At 48.8% G+C, this 24,179-nt stretch overlaps 1 protein-coding gene across 2 annotated transcripts in view; it reads right to left on the minus strand.

Moving 5' to 3' along the window:
• Positions 1 to 26: 26 nt before the first annotated feature.
• APLP1 (amyloid beta (A4) precursor-like protein 1) overlaps positions 27 to 24,179 on the minus strand; it is a 57,754-nt gene continuing 33,601 nt past the window's right edge. Inside the window, exons 12-16 of one of the 2 annotated variants that reach the window (XM_015408574.1) lie at positions 13,597 to 13,620; positions 13,127 to 13,194; positions 12,348 to 12,416; positions 1,089 to 1,232; positions 27 to 175 (exon numbers count right to left, since the gene is read on the minus strand). In XM_015408574.1, the coding sequence (XP_015264060.1) occupies positions 77 to 175; positions 1,089 to 1,232; positions 12,348 to 12,416; positions 13,127 to 13,194; positions 13,597 to 13,620 (404 nt within the window). In that variant the 3' untranslated portion in view covers positions 27 to 76. The remainder of the gene's footprint in view (positions 176 to 1,088; positions 1,233 to 12,347; positions 12,417 to 13,126; positions 13,195 to 13,596; positions 13,621 to 24,179) is intronic. The other variant, XM_015408575.1, reaches the window with a different exon arrangement.

Genomic DNA, 24,179 nt, shown 5'->3' on the forward strand with positions numbered 1-24,179 from the left:
CCTCCCACCCCCATGGTAATGCCCGCCTCCCCCAGTGACACCACATTCCCCACCCCACCCCTTAGCACCGAGGGACTCAGTTCATCTCCTCAAAGAATTTGTAGGTGGGGTTCTCGTAGCCGTGGTTCTGCATCTTGTTCAGTTGCCGCTCCTCGGGGCTAACCATAGGATCCACCTGTGGGGTGGGGGCGGGGCAGGGGGAGGAAGAGAAAGGGGAATTAAAGACAAAAACAGCAACTGGGAGCACTGAGGGGGCCCCCTCACTAACAAGATGCGTTGGGAGAAACACCTGGGGAGTCTGAAGTGGTTTTCAATGTGTGGCGGAAAGAGAATTCTAGGAACTGCAAAGGGTTCTGGGAATTGTAGTGCGACACGGAGGAGGCGACGAAACAGAATTCTCAGTATCTATTTTATTTACTTTACTTATAACCTGCCTTTCTCCCTGATGGGGGTCCCAAAGTGGCCCACATTGTTCTCCTCTCCTCCGTTTTTTCCTCACAACAATCACTCTGGGAGGTAGGTGAGGCTGAGGAACAGTAACAGGCTCAGAATCCACTTAGCGAGCCTCCACGGCGGTGTGGGGATACGAACCTCGGTCTCCCAGGATCGTATCCCAGCATTCTAGCCACATTGCCCCTCCTTCTCAGGACACTCACCAAACTACAATCCCCAGGACCCTTTTCTGTTTGTGTGGGTTGTGGTGGGGAAACAGTGAGAGCTAAGCGAATACAAAACAACAACAAAATCATGTTTGTGATGATGGGATTCATGTGTCACAGAAGGCACTTGTTTTTTTTTTCTTGGAAACAATATAACAGAATTGGTTTGCATCCAAGGCGGGCTTCGTTAGCCCTACCTGGGGTCCGAGGGAGCTTGCCTGTCAGGCCAGATTAGACCGGGCGTGGTGTATTTCTGCCCTTCCGTGCACTGTATTGCTTGACAATCTTCCACCATTGCCTTTCTGTGGCTCACTGTGGACCAAGTTGCATGGGTGTTGCTCTTGGGGGTGGGGTGGGGGGAGACACACACTCCTGCCTTTGAGACAGGAGGAGGGGCTGGATTAGACACAGTGCCCTTTCCCACTTTACCTCAACGATGCCGTGGCTGATGGTCCCGTAGGGCTTTCGGCGGACCATCAGGAGACTGACGATGATCACCATGGCAACCGCCACGGCCACCACCAGAAGGCCGATCAGGGCACCCCTGTTGATGGTCACCAAGGTGTCCGGTTCCTGCGACGGAAAAGATCTGGTGAGGTTTTGTTACGCTGTCTCAACCTTGTTCCTTTCCCCAAAGGCTGATGCCCGCCACCCCCTTGTGCCTACAACAGGATCAGCAGAGGGCAGAGAGGTTTATGAAATGGCAGGCTGGCACAGGTAGAGGTGGCGGCCTCACTGCATTCTGAGCACTCCCCTTCAAACACCAATGCTGGACGGTGCTAGTCCTTCAATTGTGCAGGGGAGGGTATAACCAGGGGTCATTTCGTAGAAAAAGAGCTAGGGGAACTCATTAGCATAACTCATTAGCATATGCCACACCCCCTGACATTAGGGGCCCGGCGGTGGACCTGCAAGGCCAGCGGGAGTGCGAGGAAGCCCCGCCAAGGCCCTCCCTGGCCCCAGGCGAACACCAATGCTGGACGGTGCTAGTGCTTCAATTGTGCAGGGGAGGGTATAACTACCAAAGTTATATAACCGGGAATTTCCCATGTTTAAGGAAGTTTGCGAGATCATGAGGCTAAGAGTCAAGTTCAAGTCCCTGTTCGGTCATATGCTTGGGGCTTGCCAAGAGCTGCCCTTCCCCACCCCCCCATACCACACACCTTATAGTGTTTCCTGACCTTCCCTAGCCACTGGCTGGGGGAGGAGGGGGAGTTACCAGCCCCAGGTTGGATTTGGGGGTGAAGCCTGGGGAAGACAGGCCCCCGGGGGGTACAATGCCACAGAATCCACCCCTTAAAGCAGGGGTGTAATGATTTCATGTTTTGGTGTGTGTGTTTCTTTAAATGTTTAGTTTGACTGCAGTAATGTAAGGAGAGTGATAGAGGGAGATGAGTGTGATGTGACTGGCTGACAACTGAGAGTGTGGGAGGAGGGGTGTCTCTGAGGTGATTATGTGTTTTTGGAGAGATGAGTGTGGAGAGTTTTTGAGTTTAGCTTGTATGGCAGAAGAAGCAGTTTGAGTCTATCCTGTGTGGCTAAGACAAACTGTTTAGCTTGTGTGGCTAAGAGAGGCAGAGTTTAGCCTGTGTGGCTAAGGCTGTCAGAGTTGAGTTTTGGCGTTTTGAGAGACAGTGTGTGAAGCCCAGCTTTATCAGTTATATTTACAAGTTCCTTTCTTCAACAACAGTTCAAAAATACCCAGAAACCTATTTTGTTCTTTGATAAATAAATAAATCATTATTTGTTTAAACTTATCCCAGCAGTCAGAACAGTCCTTCCTCAGGTCCACATAGTCCTCGGAAGTGCCCAGACACAGGGTCATTCTACCATAATAGTGAGATTTGGATTTTTTAAAATCCTGGTGGCAGCAGTAATCTACTAACTTTATGTGAACAGAGTGTGTTTTAAGGGAAAACCAGTTTCCCCATTAAGGAGGACGTCACAAGGGGTCCTCAACCTTTTCGAGTCTGCACATTTGGAATCTGACACAGCATGGTGGGCACAACCACAAAATGGCTGCCAAAGGAGGTGGAACCAACCACAAAATGACCACCACAGCTTAGCTTCAGTAACACAGTGCTGATCCTTGTGCTGTGGTGGCAGCTGCTGCCAAAGCAACTTTTTTTAAAAATCCGCACAGCCAGTCAAATCTCCGACAGTCAATCAGAAGCCTTGCTGGGAAAAAGCCCCACTCCCTTCCTAAAAACACTTGTTGGGCACCAGAAAAGGTGTGGGGGACCTGGGCAACACGTTGAGGACCCCTGCTCCAAAGCAGCCATTTCCTCCAGGGGAGCTGATCTCTGTAGTCTGGAGATGAGCTGGAATTCCAGGGGAATCCCCAAGGCCCACCTGGTGGCTGGCATCCCTATTGGACCACCGCCCACAAAATTCTTGATGAGAACAGGTATGCTGTGACCAATGCTCCCTCTAAGCTGTGGAGTCTTGTGAGCAAAAATGCTACTTTGGGAGCTACTGGCATTAAAGTTGTGAGCGAGCGATTTGGCTGCTGCAGAAATTAGTTTGCTCTGGAGCCATCCTTCCTGAGCTAAGACAAAAATGTGTGAGCCGGAGGATAAAAAACTGTGAGCTAGCTCACACTAACTCAGCTTAGAGGGAACACTGGCTGTGGCTACCCTTCAGCCAGTTCCCTGGGTCCCTCAAATTTTGTAACCTCCCCCACACTCCACACTCGGCAGCCCTGCATAGATTAAAGACATTTCACATATTCTTCTTTTATACTCGGCACCTAAGTTTTTCAAGGTGCACCTGAAACTCTTAAAGCGGGAATTAAGTCAAACATGCATCTGGAAGCACAAACTTTGTGTGTTCGGCGTGCACTAGGATTAACAGCGGCTCCTGGCTGAATGTTCAGCCAGCGGCTAACAGGGGTCTGCTGCTACCTTGTAAGCTCCTTGAGCGCATCGCTTGTTCTCACAGGTGTGTGTTTTTTTAATCTGTCGAGTAGGAAAAGTGAACCTTGTTCACCAGGCTGTTTGGGAGGATAAAGACGGGAAAGGAATTTGCGCGCGCACAAAAAGGTGCTACTTAACGAGACGAAGAAAAGGGATTAGGTAAAGATTACCGCTAGTGTTGCAAAGTGTTCCGTAAGCTTTTGATCCCCCCACAGCCTTCATCGGGTGCTAAGAGCAGAAATAAAATGGGATTTGTTCTTAGCACACCCGTCTCTCTTCCCCCGCCCTCGGGGACATTTCGCCAATGATACTACAGTTCGTAGAATGTAATATTGGAATTCAAAAATGTCACTTCCTATGCCATATTGTGCCGCTTCAAAATCCTGCCAAACTGATTAAAAATGCAATTCTGCGCATCAGTTCTGACAGCGTGCTTGAACCTGGAGGCTGTTCTCACTTGCCTTCTCCGAGAACAAAAACAGACCTGTGGCCAAATTCAAAAGGATTAATCGGTTCCTGGGGTTTGCCTTTTCGGACAGAGTACTGTATTCCGGCCTCTAGTTTCTTCAAGGCCTTTTGGGACCACAAACCAAAGAAATGTAGCCGAGATGACTCTTTCTTGGGATGCAATTTAAAAAAAATGAAAATAAAAATCCATGAGCTAAGATGTGAAACATGACATAAAACAGAGAGATGACCTCAGTCATGGGGAAAGTACCCTTTCTAGAAAAATAAGGGGGTGGGGAAAGGACTCCTGCAGGATATATTTCCTATGCTTTGGGATTCCACAGAGAAGCACTGGAACGTCTCTGCTTCCTGCCGAGTAATCTGATGCCAGCGAACCTCTTGTAAAAAAAATAAATGAAATAAAATAAAAGATGGGAGTAAAAGAAGTGCAAGTACGGAGAAGGCAGGAACCAAGGTGTAACTAAAGTTTAATATTGCAACAGAGGTGGGGGGGCAGAGAGTCAACCAATTTTAATGGGGAATCTGGAATTCTCCATGGCACCGTAAGAACCGTGAAACATTATCGGGAGGGGATAAGAATAGGAAGAGCCAGCTGTAAATAATAATCATTTTGGCCCTGACTAGTGTGGGAAAGGCACTCTGCACATGCCCAGAAACAGGGCCGTAGCGACTGGAGAAACCTGGAAGCGGCCAGGTTCCCCTAGTGCTTTCTCTTGAAGGGAAATAAGTGGAGGTGGTATTCTATTTAGAATATAACTGCTTTTGTCTTCCAGTGTTCTAAGCCAATAAGTGCAAAGGGGATCATAGATAAGCACAAAAAGGTAATTTTTTTAAAAAAGGGTTATACAATTAATTTGGTTTCATGTTTAATGAATAACATTCACCCCTTTTGCACTGCCTGGATGTAGGTCCCTGAGTGTTACGCACTGATTCAGTACCATGCCCCCCCTCCCCCGCATCTTTCAGCCACCCTCCTCGCCAGGACACCGGCTATAGGCCTGTGGAAAAGCTGTCTCTTCACTACCCAGGACGGAGTTCTAGCTCTGAAGGAGAACGGAAAAAGCATTTGGGACAGAGACCTGGCTCAGCATCATTCCACAGGGCAGGCTCATTAAGTTAGGAACCAGCATCGTGTTGGGGGTTAGAACACTGGACTAAGAATTAGACGACTGGGGGGGGGGGTTGTGGACCTCCACTCTAACCTACCTCACAGGACTGCTGCTGTGATGATAAAATGGGGGAAGGGAGAACCTTGTTCCTCAGCTGCTCGGATAAAGGGTACGGTATGATGCAGACAGAAGATATTTTAAAAGTAATATTAAAAAAATAAAAATGGGCGCCCTATCAGTATGCATTTGCTGTCCTTGGGGGGATGGCTCTCTTTGACCATCAAGGCAAGACCATCAAGGAGGGGGTGTATTTCAGCACCCTCATCTTCAGAATCTGCAATGTGCAGTGGGCAAACTTTGCTCCCAGTACCCTCTTCAGATTGCAACCTCATGCATTTCTCCCAGAGAGCTTGATGGGGACCGGCGAAATCAGCAGCAAAGATGACAGCAACTGGCTACAGCGTCACCCAGTGAGCTTCCATAGCAGGCACAGTGTTGCCAGGTCTTACCCTGGTCCTGGAGTTCTCCGGCGATGACATCACTTGGAAGTGACGTCATCACGCAGGGCACGTTGCATGGGACGGTCTATTGTTTAAGGAAAAACTCTATGGTTTTTCCTTAAACAATCAAGCATTCCCCCACCCGGCAACGTGCCCAGTGTGACAACGTCACCTCTGGGTGACATCATTGTGCTGGGCACGTTAGCGCAAACAAGGCACCGGCAGATCTGGAGGCCCGAAAGCGGGCAAACCCCTGCTCCCGTCAGGGGAATGGCAGCCCTAAGCCAGCAGGAGATCTGAACCCAGGTCTCCCAGGTCCTACTTGGATGCCCTAACCACTACACTCTGCTGGCTGTCATGAGGTACAATCATCCCTCCCCTTGGTGACCTCAGGCCCTGTTTATTCACTCATTTGCAGTTTATTCCTCCACAGACCTCAGGGCGATATATGTGTTGTCTTCCTCCGCTTTAATCTTCGCAACAGCCCTGTATGTATCTGAAGAAGTGTGCATGTACATGAAAGCTTATACCCAGAATTTAATTTGTTGGTCTTAAAGGTGCCACTGGACTCAAACTTTGTTCTGTTGCTTCAGACCAACACGGCTACCACCCCCTGGAACCTGTGAGGCTGGTTAGGCTGTGTGTGAGACAGGCCCAAGGCCCAATGAGCTTCATGACAGAGGGTGGAGGGTGGATCTGAACTCAGATCTCTCCGGTCCACCTGCAACACTCTAACCCAGTACAACATGCCAATTCTCATTTATACATTTGACTAAATCATGTATACATTTAACTGAATCATGTACCTAAGTGTTTCCTGCATTATTTTGGGCTATAAGTGAAGGAGCACATATTTTAACTCTCCCCATTTTTTTAAAATGACCTAACCCAGGGTTGTCAAACATAAGGCCGGGGGGGGGGGGGCAGGGGGCGGAACCGGCCCATTGAGGGCTCTTATCCAGCCCTCAAGCAACTGGTATGTATGAACTATATACTCCCCCTTTTATGGTATCCCTTGGAAAAACCCTAATCTTGCATATGATTAAATACATTTATTGGGTCTTTTGTGTGTTCCCCAGTAAGTCAATTGCTTTCACTGCTAGGAATCAACTTTTTTGTTTGTATTTTGAGTAAAAATAGTTCTGTTAATTGGGTTTGCCAGTGTCCTTTATAAAGTTTATATCTCTGGTACCTAGAGTTACATTTTATGACACACATGGCCCTCCCGAAAAAGTGACATTTATGTCAGATCCGGCCCTCATAACAAATAAGTTTGACACCTCAGACCTAACTGCTCTGTATATAAAAACTAGCAGCTTCTCTCCCTCCCAGTTGCAACCTTTTTTTTCTTCCCCGACCCCCCCCCCCATTACCACCCTAATAAGCGGCAGAGAGAACAGAAGCTGCACAGCCCCACTGTCGGTCTGATCCCTTGAATAGGACGTAACAAAGACAGAACCCCGAAATGGTGTGTTTTTAAAAACTATATTATGTCAACGACATGAAAAGAAGCGCTCGAGGGAATGCTCGGGGGCAGCAATATGCTGGGAAACGAATCTTACTTTGAAGAACAGGCACAATTATGGTACGGAGGAAAAGCCGGAAAATAAATAAGGTCAGCTATTTTTTCCCCCTGCACAAAAAGCATCCCCCTTGCACAAAAGCCGGTGTGCCCTGAAGAAAGCGCATGGGGGTTGGGTCCAGCGTTAGTGGAAATATCTGACAGCTTTTTGCTGAATCCTTTTTTCCACTACAGATTCGCCTTTTGTTGCATTTGAGCGGGGGAGTCCCCTGTTGTTCCCAGGGGCCCGGCATTTTGGGGAGCCCTTTAGGCTGCCGTAAGATGGAGAGGAAAGCCCACAATGCCAGGAAAAGCAGGGAACGAGGAAGACCAGCCAGGGCCGGCTCGCGAACTAGGTAACCTAGGCATTCGCCTAGAGCGCCCCAGCCATTAGGGGCACCAAACTGCAACCACCCCCGTGCCAAAAGCGCCCCCTGCTGGCTCTGAACGGGGGGCGCACGGGGGGCGCCAGAAGGGATCCTCGCCTAGGGTGCAAAATATGCTAGGGCCGGCCCTGGACCCAGCATGCGATGGATGGACTCAGTCAAGGCAGCCAGGGGCCCCCCAGCCACGGTCAGATCTGAGAAAGGCTGTTAAGGACAGGGACGCTTTGAAGGACATTAATTCAGAGGGTCGCCATAAGTCAGAAGTGACTTGACGGCACATAAACACACGCAAGATGAGGGGTGAGGAGAAAATCCCATTTTGCTGGTGGACGTTTCCTCCACTGGACCCAACCCATGGGTCTCTCTCTCACATCTTCGCAATATTTTTAAAATGTTACTTTATTGATACCCCGTCATTCTCCCCTGTGGGGACCCAAAGTGGCTTGCATCTTTCTTCTCTCCTCTGTTTTATCCTCACAACAACCAGGGGTCGATTCAGGGGGGATCGCGGGGGATCGCTGTTCCCCCGGGTGAGGTGTGGGGGGCGGGGCACACGACGAAGCCCCGCCCCCTGCTTCCAGTCGGGGTAAAATGGCGATTTGACACACCCTGTAAGTGCTCAGGGTGGACGGGTGTTCCTTACAGCAGTTTGGACTGTATTTTGGTCCAACGCGGCTTCCCCCAGGCAGGGGGAATGACTGGCAGGCATCAAGACCCAAGAGAGAGTTGAGATTGGTGTGATCAAGTCTCGGAGGAGGGTTGTATTACACTTTGATCCCCTCTCCCGAAACAGGTGAGCGCATTCAGGGGGTGTGGCCTTATGACACACTTCCGGTGATGTCAGGGGGCGTGGCATATGCGAATGAGTTATGCTAATGAGTTCCCCTAGCTCTTTTTCTACGAAACAACCCCTGACAACAACCCAATGAGGTAGGTTAGTCTGAGGGTATGTGACTGGCCCAAGGTCACCCGGCAAGCTTCCATGACGGAGTGGAGATTCGAACCTGGGTCTCCCAGATCCTAGTCTGACACTCTCAGCACTACACCACAGTGGGTCTCTTATATTCACTCTCTGTCACCAAAAATATACCAAGTTTTGTGGGGGGTTTGGGGGAAAAGAACCAAGGTCATGCACTATCTTTCAAACGTGAGAAGCCTTCATTGCAGCAACCTGCCCCACTAACAAGGCCGATAGTTATAGGAGAGTAAAGACCAAATGTCATGGGACCAGTGGCGGACTTACATTTTTGGGACCCTGAAACTTGAACTGTTATGGGGGCCCCTTCTGATTGGCTAAGGGCTGAGCAGTAGAACCATTAAGCCGTGCACCAACGAAGGATTCAAGGATCCAGCTGCCAAAATGTAGGCTATGCATAGATTCTGGTGAGCTCAGCGAGCCCACACAGCTGGGGGTTCAGGTGCTGCAATTTTGAAATCTGACCAATTACAAGGACATTTTGAAGCCATATGGAACAGGTATTAGAGCATATTCTAAGGTCAATATTGAGTACTTCAACCCATTGGCTTATGATTCTGTCACTAAAATAGCCTTATTTTAATAACAAACTTTAAAAAACTCCATCAACTTTATTGAAAAATTCGCTCATTTTAAAAAAAAGTTGATTCGGGGCCCCTCCAGGATTAGGGGCCCTGAAGCTTAAGCTTCATTAGTTTCATAGTAGATCGGCTCCTGCATGGGACATGGCAGGGAATCAATGACCAAGCCCCCCCCCCCTGCAATCTGCTTGCAAAAAACTGCCAAAGGAAACCTACAATACAGACGGGGGTCACAGTGCTGGGAGGGAGGGGCACCATTTTCCAAACCAAAAACCTCCCTCCCCCGTTGCTTTGCAATCCATGTGGGGTAAAACAAGGGTTTAAAGCAGCTGCAAATGACGTTTGAATCAGGGAAACTATCTGGAAAAAAAGAATAAACCCCTCTCCCTTTCCCCACATGGGAGGCGGCTGCAGCTGCTTTTGGCAGCCAGATCGCACATTGGGGGATTTTGAACACAGATCCCAAATTTCATGTCGGATTTATGCCATTAATAAGGCAACAGAGGGTTATGTATTTTTTAAAAAAATTCTTTTCGCCATAAAGAGCCAAAAGAGGACTGATTAGTATTTTAAAACTCTCCATAAAGGCGGAACGCAATCTAAATAAAAGACCCTCAAGATCTGAAATTCAGTTTAAACATAATAATAAAGTCTAATAAGGTATGTGTGTGAAGGGCGAGGGCGGGGGGGGGGATAAAGGAGAAACTGGCGGCATCTTGGTAGAGCTCTAAAAGCTCACGGTAAGAATTTTAAAAGGGATGCATTAGGAGGAGGAAGCCCGCCAAGGAGAATAGCTCGGGTCATTAGACCATCAAGATGTTTAAAAAAAAAGAGCACTTAAGACAGACAGAAATATTGCGGGAGAAGTTAAATGAGTGCTTTGCATCTGCCGTAGACAGAAAAGACAGGGGGGGTGTGGGGAGCAGGGGGCGGGAGAGACACCCGAGCCATTCCTCAGTGAAGGTGATAAATCTGCAGGAATGACACACACTGAATCGTCTTCGGAAGACGTTGCAAAGTGGGAAAGGGGGGGAAAGAAAAGGCAGAGAGATTAAGATCATAAATCACCCGGAGCAGATGGAATTTTCTCCTCTGCCAGTCCTAAAGGGGGTCCAATGTCAGAGGGCTGAAGCGTCAGCTGCCTGGGTTGAGGCGCTCTGTGCTTGGAAGCCTGGATTGTGTGTGCTGAAGAGGTTGTCCACACGTGCAAACCCCCCCCCTTCCAAAAAAAGGAGATAGGGGAAGCAAAAAACACCAAAAAACAAACCTTTCCCGTGCGGGCAATCTGACTCCTTTGCTCAACCTCACGCACACCTGCCAAACAGATGGTCAGCCCTGCCACCTTTATCAGGAGCGATTCCCCCTTTCTGGCAGGGAGGTGGGCTGGGAGGCTTCACCTCTTCCCCCCCCCCCAACACACACACCAAGAGATTGGCACTGTCAAAGCAAAGGATGCCAAACATCTGTTTGGCGGGGAGAATCAGACATGTGCCCTACGGCTGTGCAGGAGAACTTGGTGGAGCCAGAGCCTCCGTGGTTTGCCTAGAGAATGAGGAAGTTGCCAGTACGGCTCTTTTAATTAATAGGTGTGATTCTAGAAACCCCAGGTGCCAGAAAAAACCAGGTTCTGTAACCTTGGTGCCTCCGGAGCTTGCGGGGTGTATGTGTGTGTGTGTTTCCACATGGTAGTGCATTTGCAAGTAAGTGGCTACATATATTTACATATCTTTATTTACACCTATGGTTGCCAACTCTGGGTTGGGAAATTCCTGGAGATTGGGGGTGGAACCTGGGGAGGGTCTTCAGCTGGGTATAATGCTGGAGCATCTGCCTTCTAGAGCTGCCATTTTCTCCAGGGAAACTGGCCTCTCTGCTCTGGTGAGAAGGTGTGATTGCATGAGATCTCCAGGCACCACCAGGAGGTTGGCAACCCTATTTTATACCTTGTCTTTCTTTCTCTCTCTCTCTCTCTCTCCCCCCCCCAAATGAGGATCCCAAAGCAGCTTACATTGTTCTCCTCTCTTCCACTTGATCACCACAGCAACCCTGCAAGGTAGGTGAGGCTGAGTGTGCATGACTGGCCCAAGGTCACCCAGCAAGCTTTATTGGCAGAGCAGGGATTCGAACCTAGGTCTCCTGGATCCCAGTATGACACCCTAACTGCTCCGATGAAAAAAAGCAAAGAAATTCCGCAGCTGTCAGGAAAGCGGGGAGATAAACATATTTAAGGATCCCCGGACAATGCTACTGCGAAAAGCGTAGGAGCTTTTTTTAGTGCTCCCTCAATACAGTTTAATTTCCCCATTGCACCATCGGCATTTGTCTTTGCCTTCTTTCGTCTTGGAGACTGGTGTAGCCCTCTAGTTTTGCTACAACTGCACCACACTGACAGTTCTCATTACGCAACCAGCTGCCCCACTCCAAAAGTGCATTTTTATGTGCATGCATGCGCGCGCACACACATACAAACATTCACAGAGTGCCATGACCAAAGTCCTGGGAACTATTGCAGTTCACACCAAAACTTAAAACTTTAGATCAGCCTGCCCACACTGCTGTGTTTCAAGCTGCCACCAAATCACGTTCCAGGTAGGGAGTGGGCCATGTCGCTGAAAGCCTCCGACTGGCTGACTTTCAAAATGCAAACCCCCTTTAAGGAATTAACACAATTAAGCTCCCGTTCTCATGCAATTCCCACATGTGATCAAACAGAAGTGTTTGGGACAGCCTGAACAACTGGAAAGTGAGGAAGCAGCGCCAAGTTTTTTCATGCATTTTGGTTTGTGCATTTATTTATATCCCTCTTTTCTACCCACAGTTCAGTTGGGACTCAAAAGCAATTTTTAGGACACTGCTCTCTCCTCCTTCGTTTTCTCACCCAAACAGCCCTGTGAGGTAGGCCAGGCTGAGAGTAGAAGTGGGAATTTGAACCCAGGTCACCCAGGAGTCCTAGTCTGACACTATCCACTAGACCACACTGACTCTTGCTGAGTTGTTTTCAACACAAAAGAAGGTGGGACAGAGACTCTGATTCATCCAGTTTTGCACAGATGGGTGGGTTGAGTTTGCATGGACAAGTATGGAGGGGAAGGGGAAACACACAGAACAGGAAGATATGGGACTGGGGATGCACACCTGGCCAGGTGGGAAGGCGAGGTGAAGCTGTTTCGGGCTGGCTCCAGAGCCACTTACCAACTCGTCCCGTTGGATCTCTTGGGATTTGTACACCAGGCCTTTTAGGTCCGAGGCAGAAACGTTAACCTATGGTGAGGGAGAGAAAATGACTTTAAGGATCAAGGGCTGGTGGCTGTAACAGGGAGACAGAAGAGGACTGTGGGTAAATAAACGTCCTTCCTTTCTGTACCACACAGAGGATATGTAGGCCCTGGCCACTGGAACCAGATCTTTCCCCTCTTAAACATCTCCTTTCATACCTGATAGAGACAATTCAGAGCCAGCAGGCGCAAAAGTGGTACAGCCCTCCATACAACGGCAACCCCTCAGGATTCACATTCTATCACGCCTTTATTGACAGGACATTTTGGAGGACATTAATTCATAGGGATGCCATGAATTGTGAGTGACTCGACAGCACATCTCACACACAAGAAACTCAAAGAAGGGCAGACGATTCTCCGCTCCCCGCAGCTTACTCTCACTACAGCCCTGTCAGGAAGATTAGACTGTAACTGGCCCAAGGACACCCTGCGAGTTTTGTGGCAAAGCAGGGATTTCTCAGATCCTAGTCCAATACTGAAACCACAACACCCCATTGTCCTCTTTGGGAATCATTACTTTGAGAGACACCTTTGTGTTAAGATCCCTCTGTATATGGGAAAGGCAGAGTTTGGCAACACCACCGCCACAGTTTCTAAAACTTGCAACCCCTTTTTAAAATAAAACTGCCCCACAGGACACTCAGTGAATAGAACACAGAAGGTATGTCTGCATTCACCTCAAGATGGACTTACTTTCCGCTCATACTCATAGAGCAAGGCTTTGTCGCTGGTTGGGTAGTCATATTCGGCCAGTCCAGAAGCTGCAGAGAAAGGAATCTGGTGAGGAACAGAAGCTTACTGTCTTAATGGTTTAAAACGATTTGTATTCTGCCTTTCTGTCACAAAATGGCATGAAGGCAGCCTAACAACATGAAATTTAAAATAAAAAAACCCCAACGATTTCTTAAAAACAGCAGCCAGCCGCAGAAACCAAAGCCAGGGTTAAGAACAAGCCAGCCATAATTAGAAATTTAAAAAGCAGCAGTGCAGTAAAAAGCTACAGCATAAAGCTTCAGAGGGAAAAAAAAAAGATGTCAGCATGCCCTCCAGAACCCAACTGGAAGAGCAGATTTCACTGCTTGAGACGTGATTCCCTCTCCCCCCAGTCCCCCCCCTCCAAGAAATACTCCGGGAAGATGTTGAACGTAGATCTGAACACTCACCTTTCTTGTCAACTTGTTCAGAATCTGCCCGTTCCCCACAGAGCATCAAGAGGAGAGAGACAGACAAGAGCGCATGGCAGAAAGAAAAAAAAAGAGCAGAAAAAGAAACACACTTTTGAGGCCAAGACGGGAAAAAAAGGATGACAACAGGATGTCGGGAAAGCAGGGATCAAGCTGGCTACTAGGGCACAAATGGCTTTCAAGCTGTGCTTGAGGAGTCCTGAGGTACAATGGAAGCGTATCGAGAATTCCTCACGAAGCAGCTTAGTAACAGCGGACACGCTTCTCTGAAAGATGGCTGCCTGCTCGCCACTGCCAATCTTTCCTTTTTCTGTAATTTAAGGGCAGTTTTGAGCATGTGGAACAAAACGTGATGGCAAAAGGCCTAGCTGCACTTCTAAAGTATATTCTAGAATTTTCCACAGCAAACGTTTGAGGAACGCCTTGGTCAAGGTAGAAAGGGCTCTCCCCCTAAAGGGACAGTTTGGAAACCAATGAAAGAGGACATGTCTTCAGATTGGTGCTCAGTTCTCCTGCTTGCTTTCCGACAAGGGAAAGTTCATTGGCACAACAAATATGGTGGGATATTGCATTCTAGACCCAATGGGGAACTAAATACCATTTGTCACCATGGGGGGACATGTTTGAAAGAAACGTGCTCCTCATAAAAAAAGCAAAAAAACCCTCAAAAACTAACAGTAGGGATGTTGCTTCACGGCGGTTTTACCACGTGAAAAACTGTGAGAATTGGGCTTACGCCATAGGCATCTCTCAGGATTCAAACAGATGTACATTCAAAAGAAAAGAAGCTCACAACACTGTGAGAGTACACTGGGTTCCAGTTCCTTTTGTAACACGTGCACGGCTGTAGTGTATCATCAGATCCAACACTGATCTGCCACCAGCACACTTCCTCACAGCTGTTCAGTCAGAAGAAATGCCTGTAGCATATCAGTGCTCCATTCATCGATACGATATAGCTTATAGCATTTTTGGTTGTTGTTGTTGTTTTTAAAAAAGAGAGGGCTCGAAGGGGCAATGGCTCCCTAGTTCCACTCTAACCAGACAAGAATTCCTCCTAAGACCACTAAGCCACTACTTTAAACTTATCTTGAAACATAGAGCTGGAAGGTACCCCAGGGGTCATCTAGTCCAACCACTTGCACAATGCAGGGAATTCCCAGCTGCCTCCCCCCTGCCCATTCCCCTGGTGCTACCTGCTCTATGCCCAGAGGAAGGCAAAAAACCTCCAATCTGGCCTGCAGGAAAATTCCTTCCTGACCCCTAACTTGTGATTGGCATTACCCTGGGCACTGGCTCCCAATGGAGTACTGAGTGAGGTTCAAGGTTTTGGTGTTACCCTTCAAGTCCCTAAGCGGCCAGGGACCCACGTATCTCTGGGACTGCCTCCTCTGGTCTGTCCCCCAAAGAGCGCTACGCCCTGCAGAAAAAAACCTACTGGTGTGATCCCCAGACTAAAAGACGTCCGACTGTCCTCGACCAGAGCCAGGGCCTTTTCAGCCCAGGCTCCTGCCTGGTGGAACTCTCTGCTGGGCAGGGGTCATCTCCTGCAGGAGCGCACAGGAGCGGAGCTCCGGCAGTAAAGAGCCCAGGGGGCGGGCACATGCAACAAGCCCCACCCCCTGCTCCCAGCAGCCCTCAGTCAGTGCAAGAAGCAGCCAGGTAAGTTGCAGAGCCCCCCCCCTCGTCCAAAACAGTCCAGTGGTACCTTTAAGACCAATTTTTATTCAGGTACAAGCTCTCCCTCCTCTGCCAGGACTGATCTGCACGTCCGTCCCCCCCCCTTAATAGCTAGCCATCCAAAACAGTCCAGTGGAGCCTGAGCGGTGGGTGTTGCCTTCTGACACACTTCCGGTGATGTCAGGGGGTGTGGCATATGCAAATAAGTTATGCTAATGAGTTGTGCTAATGAGCTCCTGCACCTCTTTTTCTAGGAAATGACCCTGCTGCTGGGTAACATCCATGCCCTGTGGGACCTAATGCCGTTCCTCAGGGCCTGCGAGGCAGACCTGTTTCACCAGGCTTTCGGTTGAGGATAGCGACAGGCAGAGGTCATTTCGGGGGGGATCGCGGGGGAACACAGTTCCCCCGGGTGAGGTACGGGGGGCGGGGCACATGACGAAGCCCCGCCCCCTGCTTCCGGCCAGGAGGAGGCAGGAGAAGAGGGAGGGTAAGTTGCTTCCTCCCTGCCTCTCCCCACCCCTGCCTGCCTGGGGCCAGGGAGGGCCTTCGCGGGGCTTCCTTGCACTCCCGCTGGCCTTGCAGGTCCACCGCCGGGCCCCTCATGGGGCTCGGCAGTGAAGCTGCAAGGCCGGTGGCGGCGGCTGGGGTCATTGGGGGCGGGGTGTGTGGCCTCATGACACACTTCCGGTGATGTCAGGGGGTGTGGCCTTATGACACACTTCCGGTGATGTCGGGGTGTGTGGCATATGCTAATGAGTTATGCTAATGAGTTCCCTTAGCTCTTTTTGTACGAAACGACCCCTGGCGACAGGTACCATCCTATCTGGCCTTCCCCCTTCTTCATCTCTACCCTTCCTGCAAGATAGTGGCACAATCTAGAATCTTGACATTTTTAGCGCCACCTGAAAATGTTTTAATTCCATACTATTCAATTTGTTTGCCTTGTTTTGTCTTGTGAGCATTTTTTTACTGCTATTTACCACCCTCGAGCCTTGCGTACTCAGGGGAGGGCGGTCTATAAATTTATAAATAAGTAAGAAAGGGCCGTAAGAGCCAAGCACTGGCTCATCCCTTCCTGCCTCCCCTCTCACAATCTGCCCACATTCACAGTGAGCCATAAAATCAACAGTGCTGTCAGATGGCCATCTAGCCTCTGCTTAAAAACCTCTAAAGAAGGAGAGCCCAACACCTCCGGAGGAAGCCTGTTCCACTGAAGAACCACTCTGTCAGGAAGTTCATCCTAATGTTTAGGCTGAAAACTCTTCGGATTTAATGTCAGCCCGTTGGTTCTGGTCCAACCTTCTGCAGCAAAAGAAAACATATCCACTCCATGCTCTATAGGACAGCCCTTCAAATACTTGAAGAGGGGCTATCATATCACTTTTCAGTCATTTCCTCTCCAGAGTAACCAATACCCAGCACCTTCAACCTTTCCTCATAGGACTTGGTCTCCAGACCCCTCGCCATCTAACTGCATCATGGAAACAGGTCTGATCTCCCAAACATCCCATCTCCAAAACTATTTTAGAACATACCCAAATGCATCATCTTCCTTATGGAGAAACGCTGAAATGATTGGGGCGTGTTTGAGTCAAAACAGAACAGACCCTGGGACTACTATAACCAGACCTTTGTGGTCTCTTGTTAAACTGAATTACAGTCAACTGTGTGTGTGTGTGTGTGTGTGGGGGGGGGTTAACCCTTCAACTCCTGCATGGTTTCAGTAATCAAAACCAACCTTGTCCCCCCATGCCACACCTGTGCTAATATAGCCTTATAAAGAAAAAAGACTGGCAAGAAATAGGCACCTGTATTTTTTCTTTAAAGTGCTATTAACAGTGTGGGGGGAACTGGCTTTGACGGGCAAAGACACAGGGTAGAAAAGTTAACCTTCCCTACTCTTCCCTGCACAACCCTAGTCCGACTTCAACTTTTAAAAAGACATCAGGAGATCTGTGATTTCCTTCAACTACTTTGGCCCTGAGTTTGGGAGGGGGTGCGGCTGAGTGGACAGAGGACATGCTTTGCACACTGAAGGTCTCTCGGGTTCAATTTCTGGCAACTCCATTAAAATGCCGGAAACTCTGGTGAGCCGCCACCAGTCAGAAAAGACCCTACCGTATTAGGTGGACCAGTGGGCTGGCTTGGTATAAGGTAAGCTTCCTGTGGGTTTTAATCAAGAAAAACTGCTAACAGCCCTGACCTGATAGCCCAGGCAAACCTGATCTCATCAGACCTTGGAAGCTAAGCAGGGTCCACTCTGACAAGTACTTGGATGGGAGACTTCCTTGAAATACCAGAGGTGGGAGGAGGGGGAAGGCTTCATTCAGCCACCTCTCTGAATTCAGCCACCTCTCCAGGCCCCCAGTAGGGGTCAGTCATCAGAGATCGCCATGACTTTCAGCTGCACACAAAGTCAGTCACCAGAGGTCGCCATGACGTCCAGGTGAACACACACTGACCCATGCACGCACACGCACACATATGCAGATATGAAAAAAATACAAAAAGAAAAACTGCTAACCAGGAGGGGACATGATCAGAAGTTTACCAAGTTATTTCCTGTGTGGGAAGAGAGAGAAAATAATCTCTAATACACAATGGCTATATTTACCATGTGGAAAGGAGATTATTATTAAGATAAAGCATAAATCGATGTATGGAATTCATTGATGGCTGGTAGTGGGAAATGCCTTCAAAACAGCAGCCGACATACGGAAACCATGTCGGGTTTTCAAGGCAAGAGACATTCAGAGGTGGTTTGCCATGGCCTGCCTTCGCGCTGCAACCGTGGACTTCCTTGGTGGCCTCCCATCCAAATACTAACAAGGGGTGACCCTGCTTAGCTTCTGAGATATGACGAGATCGGGCTAGCCAGAGCTATCTAGGTCATGGTGCGGGATGGCTACTTACTTTTTAAAAAAAGGGTTTAGATATATTTGTGGAGGTTAACAATGATTTTTTTTTTGCCATGGTATCCAACAGGACCTCTACATTTAGTGGCACTATACCTCCAATTAGCAGCTTGCTCCGCCATCGCCCACGGGTTCCCAAATGCCAAGCTGCAGCCACTGGCAAACCTGACTGATTGCTCAGGTCAATGTATTAGACCAGATCAATCAGATTCAACAGTTCCCACTTCTGATTCCTGTAATCCCAGCAATGTGGCAATCTAAGGAAAACACACAGATGGGCAACCACACGGGGGACAACTGACAGAGAAGAGCTTTCCCATCCTAAGTCTGCCAGGAGCCTTCTAACTGACCACGGCCCCAAAGAGAATGCCAGGGCCTGACGGGTTGTTTTTGTCGGATCCGGAGAGCAGTTCTTATGTTCTTCCTGCTCCCTCTCCAGCTAAATCAATTCATGAATTTGGCCCTCTGGAGACGAGAGTTCTGTAGCTTTTTATAGCTGTTCTCAGACTCTCATTATTTCATTCATTTGCGAAGAGAGACTAAAATGCCTATTGTGAGGTCTTTGGGTTCTTTTACACCACGGGCTGTTCCTCCAAGACAGAAAACAAAAACAAAAACTGCCAAGTGACAAATTACAGAGTGACTCTATTCTCAAATTATGTTTACTGGCTGGGACAGCATTGCTATTCAATCCCCTTGCGCATGCTAAGCGAAGTGCTCTGCCAGCAGAAAAGGATATACAGGTGCAGTTGCAATACCCATGCATTAATTGGTGGTTATCAGCAGCTATCCCATTCCCTCCCTCTGAGGCAAGATTTTCCCTCCATTTCTCTGTCCCTTCTGTGACTGAAGCTAGTTATCTGTTTTCTCCTTTCCTGAAGAATTCTGGCTGTCCCAACCTGTCACAGTATAGACGATATTTTGGGCTGTGGAACCTGAGGGGAAGGATCAGGAGTCCTCTTTAACTTAAACAACTTAAATGGCACTCAAGGCGTTTTGATATTCAAAAATGACAAAAATTTACTTAACATAGAGGGGAAAGGTCAGGTGAAAACAGGGGCTGAAATTTCTGAGGCGTTTTGAAATTCAAAAATGACAAAAATTTACTTAACATAGAGGGGAAAGGTCAGGTGAAAACAGGGGCTGAAATTTCTGAGGTAAAACCGGTACATGCACAGACTTTGGTTCTTATGTTTCAGGCTAATGAGAGTTTCTTAAGCTTTCTACAGTGACTTGAATCTTTATGTTGAGAGGCTTTTCTTCTAGTGCTTCCCCTAAACCCTTCAGCATATGCTGTTTGAGTAATCTTTAACTCTTTGGGTTTCCAGAAGGTTGGTATACCCTTTGCAGTACCCAAATCCTTTCTCCTGAAACACCAGTACTCATCTTGAGTTTTTAACTGACTCTTAAGGTTTCCATGGGCCGTTTCTAACCACACCAGACCAGGCATCTCTGCAGTCTTCAGAGCTAACTCCCTGTTTGACTGGGTAGGGAATTTTCTTCTCTCTAAAAGATCTATCCTCTTTCCTTGGCCCGAATGGGAGTCTTCACCTACTTCCCAAACTTCCTTGCCAACTTTCCCCCAATTTTCCATCTGTGTTAAATTGCTCTCAGCTAAGGCTGAAATCAGACTGAACTCAGTCAAGGCAGAAATCTGACTGAATCCCTCCTCTGCATGCAGCTCTCTCCAGACTTTCTCTGCTCAGCTGATGCTAACCAATCAGACTGCTTGGAGCAGCCTGTTGCTCAAGGCTCTCTGTTTCAGTGAAGAATTAACCCTTCACAGTCCTTCAACTGTTTGTACGGCACTTCTAGGCTTTTAGAAAGTGCAGTCCATCACAGTCCAGCGTAATGCTTAAACTGGCAGGACTCAACCGGGGAGACGAGGTTGAGACTACAAAGAGCTGGAGCATGGTGGAAGAGTGGCAGATGTCTCAGGGGTCCTTCCCCACAAGGGTGCAGGACAGCTGCAGTAGCAGAGTGGTGGAATGTGTTGTCAAGCCACAGCCAACTTATGGCAACCCTGTAAGGTTTTCAAGGCAAGCGATATTCAGAGGTAGGTTGCAATGCTCCCTCTAAGCTGTGGAGTCTTGTGAGCAAAAATCCTACCTTGTGAGCTACTGGCATTCAAGGTGTGAGCGAGCGATTTGGCTGCTGCATAAATTAGTTGGCTCTGGAGCCCTCCTTCCTGAGCGAAGGCAAAAAGGTGTGAGCCAGAGGCTAAAGAACTGTGAGCTGGCTCACGCTAACTCAGCTGAGAGGGAACACTGATGGGAGTTCATTGCCTGCCTCTGCTTGGCAACCCTGGACTTCCTTGGTGGTCTCCCACCCAAGTACTAACCAGGGCCAACCCTGCATAGCTTCTGAGATCAGGACAGAGTGGCATTATTAAACACATTCTCTCTTGCAATGCATTTTGTTTATTCATTTAGGCCATCTAGATGTGCCCTTCCTGCTTTGGAAAGTGCCAGAGTTGACCCACGAATAAAACAACAAACACAAAAAGAACAATATAATTCAAACAGTTATTTATTTATTTATTTTTAAAAAGATTCAGTCCAGAGTTCAAGACCAGGGCAAGAATTTCATTTTTAAAAGCTTCCAGGAACAAAAAAAAAGGTCTTCAGCTCAAGGCAGAAGACCTGCCAGTAAGGGGGCTAAAGGCAGTTCCAAGGGCGACAGACTTCCAAAGACACGGGGCAGCTGCTGAGAAGGCCCCTCTTAAGGGTCCCCACCAAAGTGGCCCTGTTTTTAAAAGATTCAGTCCAGAGTTTAAGACCAGGGCAAGAATGTCATTTTAAAAAGCTTCCAGGAAAAAGGTCTTCAGCTCAAGGCAGAAGACCTGCCAGTAAGGGGGCTAAAGGCAGTCCCAAAGGCGACAGACTTCCACAGACATGGAGAAGGCCCCTCTTAAGGGTCCCCACCAAACTGGCCCTGACCTGGATAGCCCAGGCTAGCCTAGTCTTGTCAGATCTCGGAAGATAAGCAGGGTCAGCCCTGGTTAGTACTTGGATGGGAGACCACCGAAGAAGACCAGGGTCTCCGTGCAGAGGCAGGCCATGGCTAACCACCTCTGTACGTCTCTTGCCTTGAAGACCCCACAGGGTCGCCAAAAGTCAGCTGCAACTTGAGGGCACTTCCTATCACCCACACCAAACTTACTTCCATAACTGTGGGTTCCCCAGCGCAACATCCTCGGATGACCTCACGGTACAGGCAGTTCCAAACTGTCCCCAAACCTCTTTCCCCCACGGTTATATAAGACAGGCTAGGCTAGGCTATCAACGAGGGGCTGTGTAAGTTCCACAGTTCTTTTTGAAAGGTGGTTTTCGTTTTACAGTGTTTGAAAAGGGGGTGGGGCGTGGGTTCCCCAGCGCAACATCCCCGGACGACCTCACGGTACAGGCAGTTCCAAATTGTCCCCAAACCTCTTTCCCCAACGGTTATATAAGATAGGCTAGGCTAGGCTATCAACGAGGGGCTGTGTAAGTTCCACAGTTCTTTTTGAAAGGTGGTTTTCGTTTTACAGTGTTTGAAAAGGGGGTGGGGGGAGGCTGGACCTGCTAAGGCCATTTTTCTTCTGAAGATCACCCCTATCGAGGTGCTTCTGTCCCGCCTGTGGAAGAGAGACGTGCATACCGTATCGTCCTGCCCTAGCTTCTGCTGCTAGAACAATGAGTTACTACGATCAGTAGTTCCAGCAAGCAAAACAGAGTTCACACATCTATCCAAGATGCACAGAAGAAGTACATCTGACATGACTGTGAGCGAAGAGGCTGTGGAACTGCTCTTGCTTTTTGGTCATCCCAGGAAGTTCTGCTGTTGGAAGGATGTACGGTGGGGACCTCTAAGAGGACCTTGCATGGTGAACTAGGCAATGGAGACTTTGGCTCAGTGGTACGGCATCTGCTCGGTGTGCAGAAGGTCCCAGGTTCAATCCCCTCCATTTACAGCTAAAAAGATCAGATAGGAGCCAGTTTGGTTTAGTGGTTAAGTGCGCGGACTCTAATCTGGGAGAACCGGGTTTGATTCCCCACTCCTCCACTTGCACCTGGCTGGATGACCTCGGGCAAGCCGTAGTTCTGATAAGAGCTGTTCTTGAAAAAGAGCAGTTTCTGTCAAGAGCTCTCTCAGCCCCACCTACCTCACAGGGTGTCTGTTGTGGGAAGGGGAAGGGAAAGGAGTTTGTAAGCTGCTCTGAGACTCCTCCGGGTAGTGAAGGGCGGGGTATAAATCCAATCTCTTCTTCTTCTTCTAGGAGGTGATGCAAAAGACCTTGACTCGAGTCCCTGGAGAGCCACTGCCAGTCTGAGCAGACAGTACTGACTTTGATGGACCAAGGGTCTGATTCGGTATAGGGCAGCTTCATGTGCATTCATGTGGGGTGATAGGGCACTTATTGCAAACACATTCCAAAGCCAGGGGCACTAAATAGTAAAAAGCAGATGGACAGACCGACTGAAAAAACTGATTCTGTGAACTCAGGCAGATCATGAAAGGGAGGGCAGGGAGGGTTGCATCAGTGCTTAGTTCTTGTGGCCCTTTCTTATACGTCCGGGGAAATGTCAATCGCCACTTTGGGGTCAGGAAGCAATTTTGGCCTGGGATCCTGGAGGGTCCCCCCTCTGCCCGCCATCTTCTAGGCATGGAGCAGGGGTCACTGGCAATGCTCCCTCTAAGCTATGGAGTCTTGTGAGCGAAAATTCTGCTTTGTGAGCTACTGGCATCAAAGTTGCGAGCAAGTGATTTGGCTGCTGCATAAATTAGTATGCTCTGGAGCCATACTTTCTGAGCTAAGACAAAAATGTGTGAGCCGGGAACACTGGTCACTGGAGGTGTGTGTGGGGGGGCAGTTGTGAATTTCCTGCATTGTGCAGGGGGTTGGACTAGATGACCCCGGAGGTCCCTTCCAACTCAATGATTCTGGGGAATTTCACATTACCCCTTTAAAACTGTTATTGTACCGTCTTGGAATTAACAGGTACAGGGACGACTGATTCACACAACCTTTCCCCTACTGGCAAGGAGCCGTCTCTGAAGTGGTTTGTCATTTCAGACTGCGGTGCTTTGTTTTGCACCCGCGCGGGCGATCTCCGTCTTTTTTTTTTAATGTAATGTTCTTTTAAGAGCGCTATGGCGCTGTAATACAACCCCAAAGCAGCGCAATAGCAACCCGACTGGGATGCCTGGACCACTGAGATACATGAGATCACTACATCTGCCACCTGGAAACAAGTGGAAGCTCAGGCACGCACACGCACACACTTCTGGATTTGATTTCTGGAACGTTAGGAAGGGAGGAAGGGATGCTGTCTGGGTTTGTAAAATGTCCTGCCCCCCCCCCTTCCCTCGCCATGACTGCACTCTCTTTCAGGCTGCCTGGAATTTAAAAATCTCTTCCTTTAACTTTTCTCCTTCAGGCACCTTAAATCAAACTGCTCCCCCCCACCCCACGCAGTATTTAGGGACAGGACAACAGGCTGCCTTTTCGTTCCCCTCTTTCCCAGCCTCCGCTTTACAAGTAGCTATCTTGCCCAAGGAGAACTCCAGGAACTCAAAACCTGTGGCAGGATTTTAAAATCCCCCCCTCCCGCTTTTCCAAGCCACACTAGCTCCTTCCAGCCTCCTGCTCTTCATGGCCAGCATATAGGGATGCCATGCCTCCAGGTGGGACCTGGGGATCCCCTGCACTTATCTCCTGCCTACAGATACCAGTTCCCAGGCATAAAGTGAATGCTGTGGAAGGAGGATGATGACTCCAGAGCAAACTAATTGATGCAGTAGCCAAATTGCTCACTCACAACTTTAATGCCAGTAGCTCACAGAGTAGAATTTTTGCTCACAGGACTTCATAGCTTAGAGGGAGCATTGCAGAGTTACAGCTTATCTCCTGCCTACAGATATCAGTTCCTAGGCATATAGCGAATGCTGTGGAAGGAGGACTCCATGGCATTGTACTCCATT

Source organism: Gekko japonicus, unplaced genomic scaffold (assembly GCF_001447785.1).
Source record: "Gekko japonicus isolate JY-2015 unplaced genomic scaffold, Gekko_japonicus_V1.1 scaffold1388, whole genome shotgun sequence".
NCBI lineage: Eukaryota > Metazoa > Chordata > Lepidosauria > Squamata > Gekkonidae > Gekko > Gekko japonicus.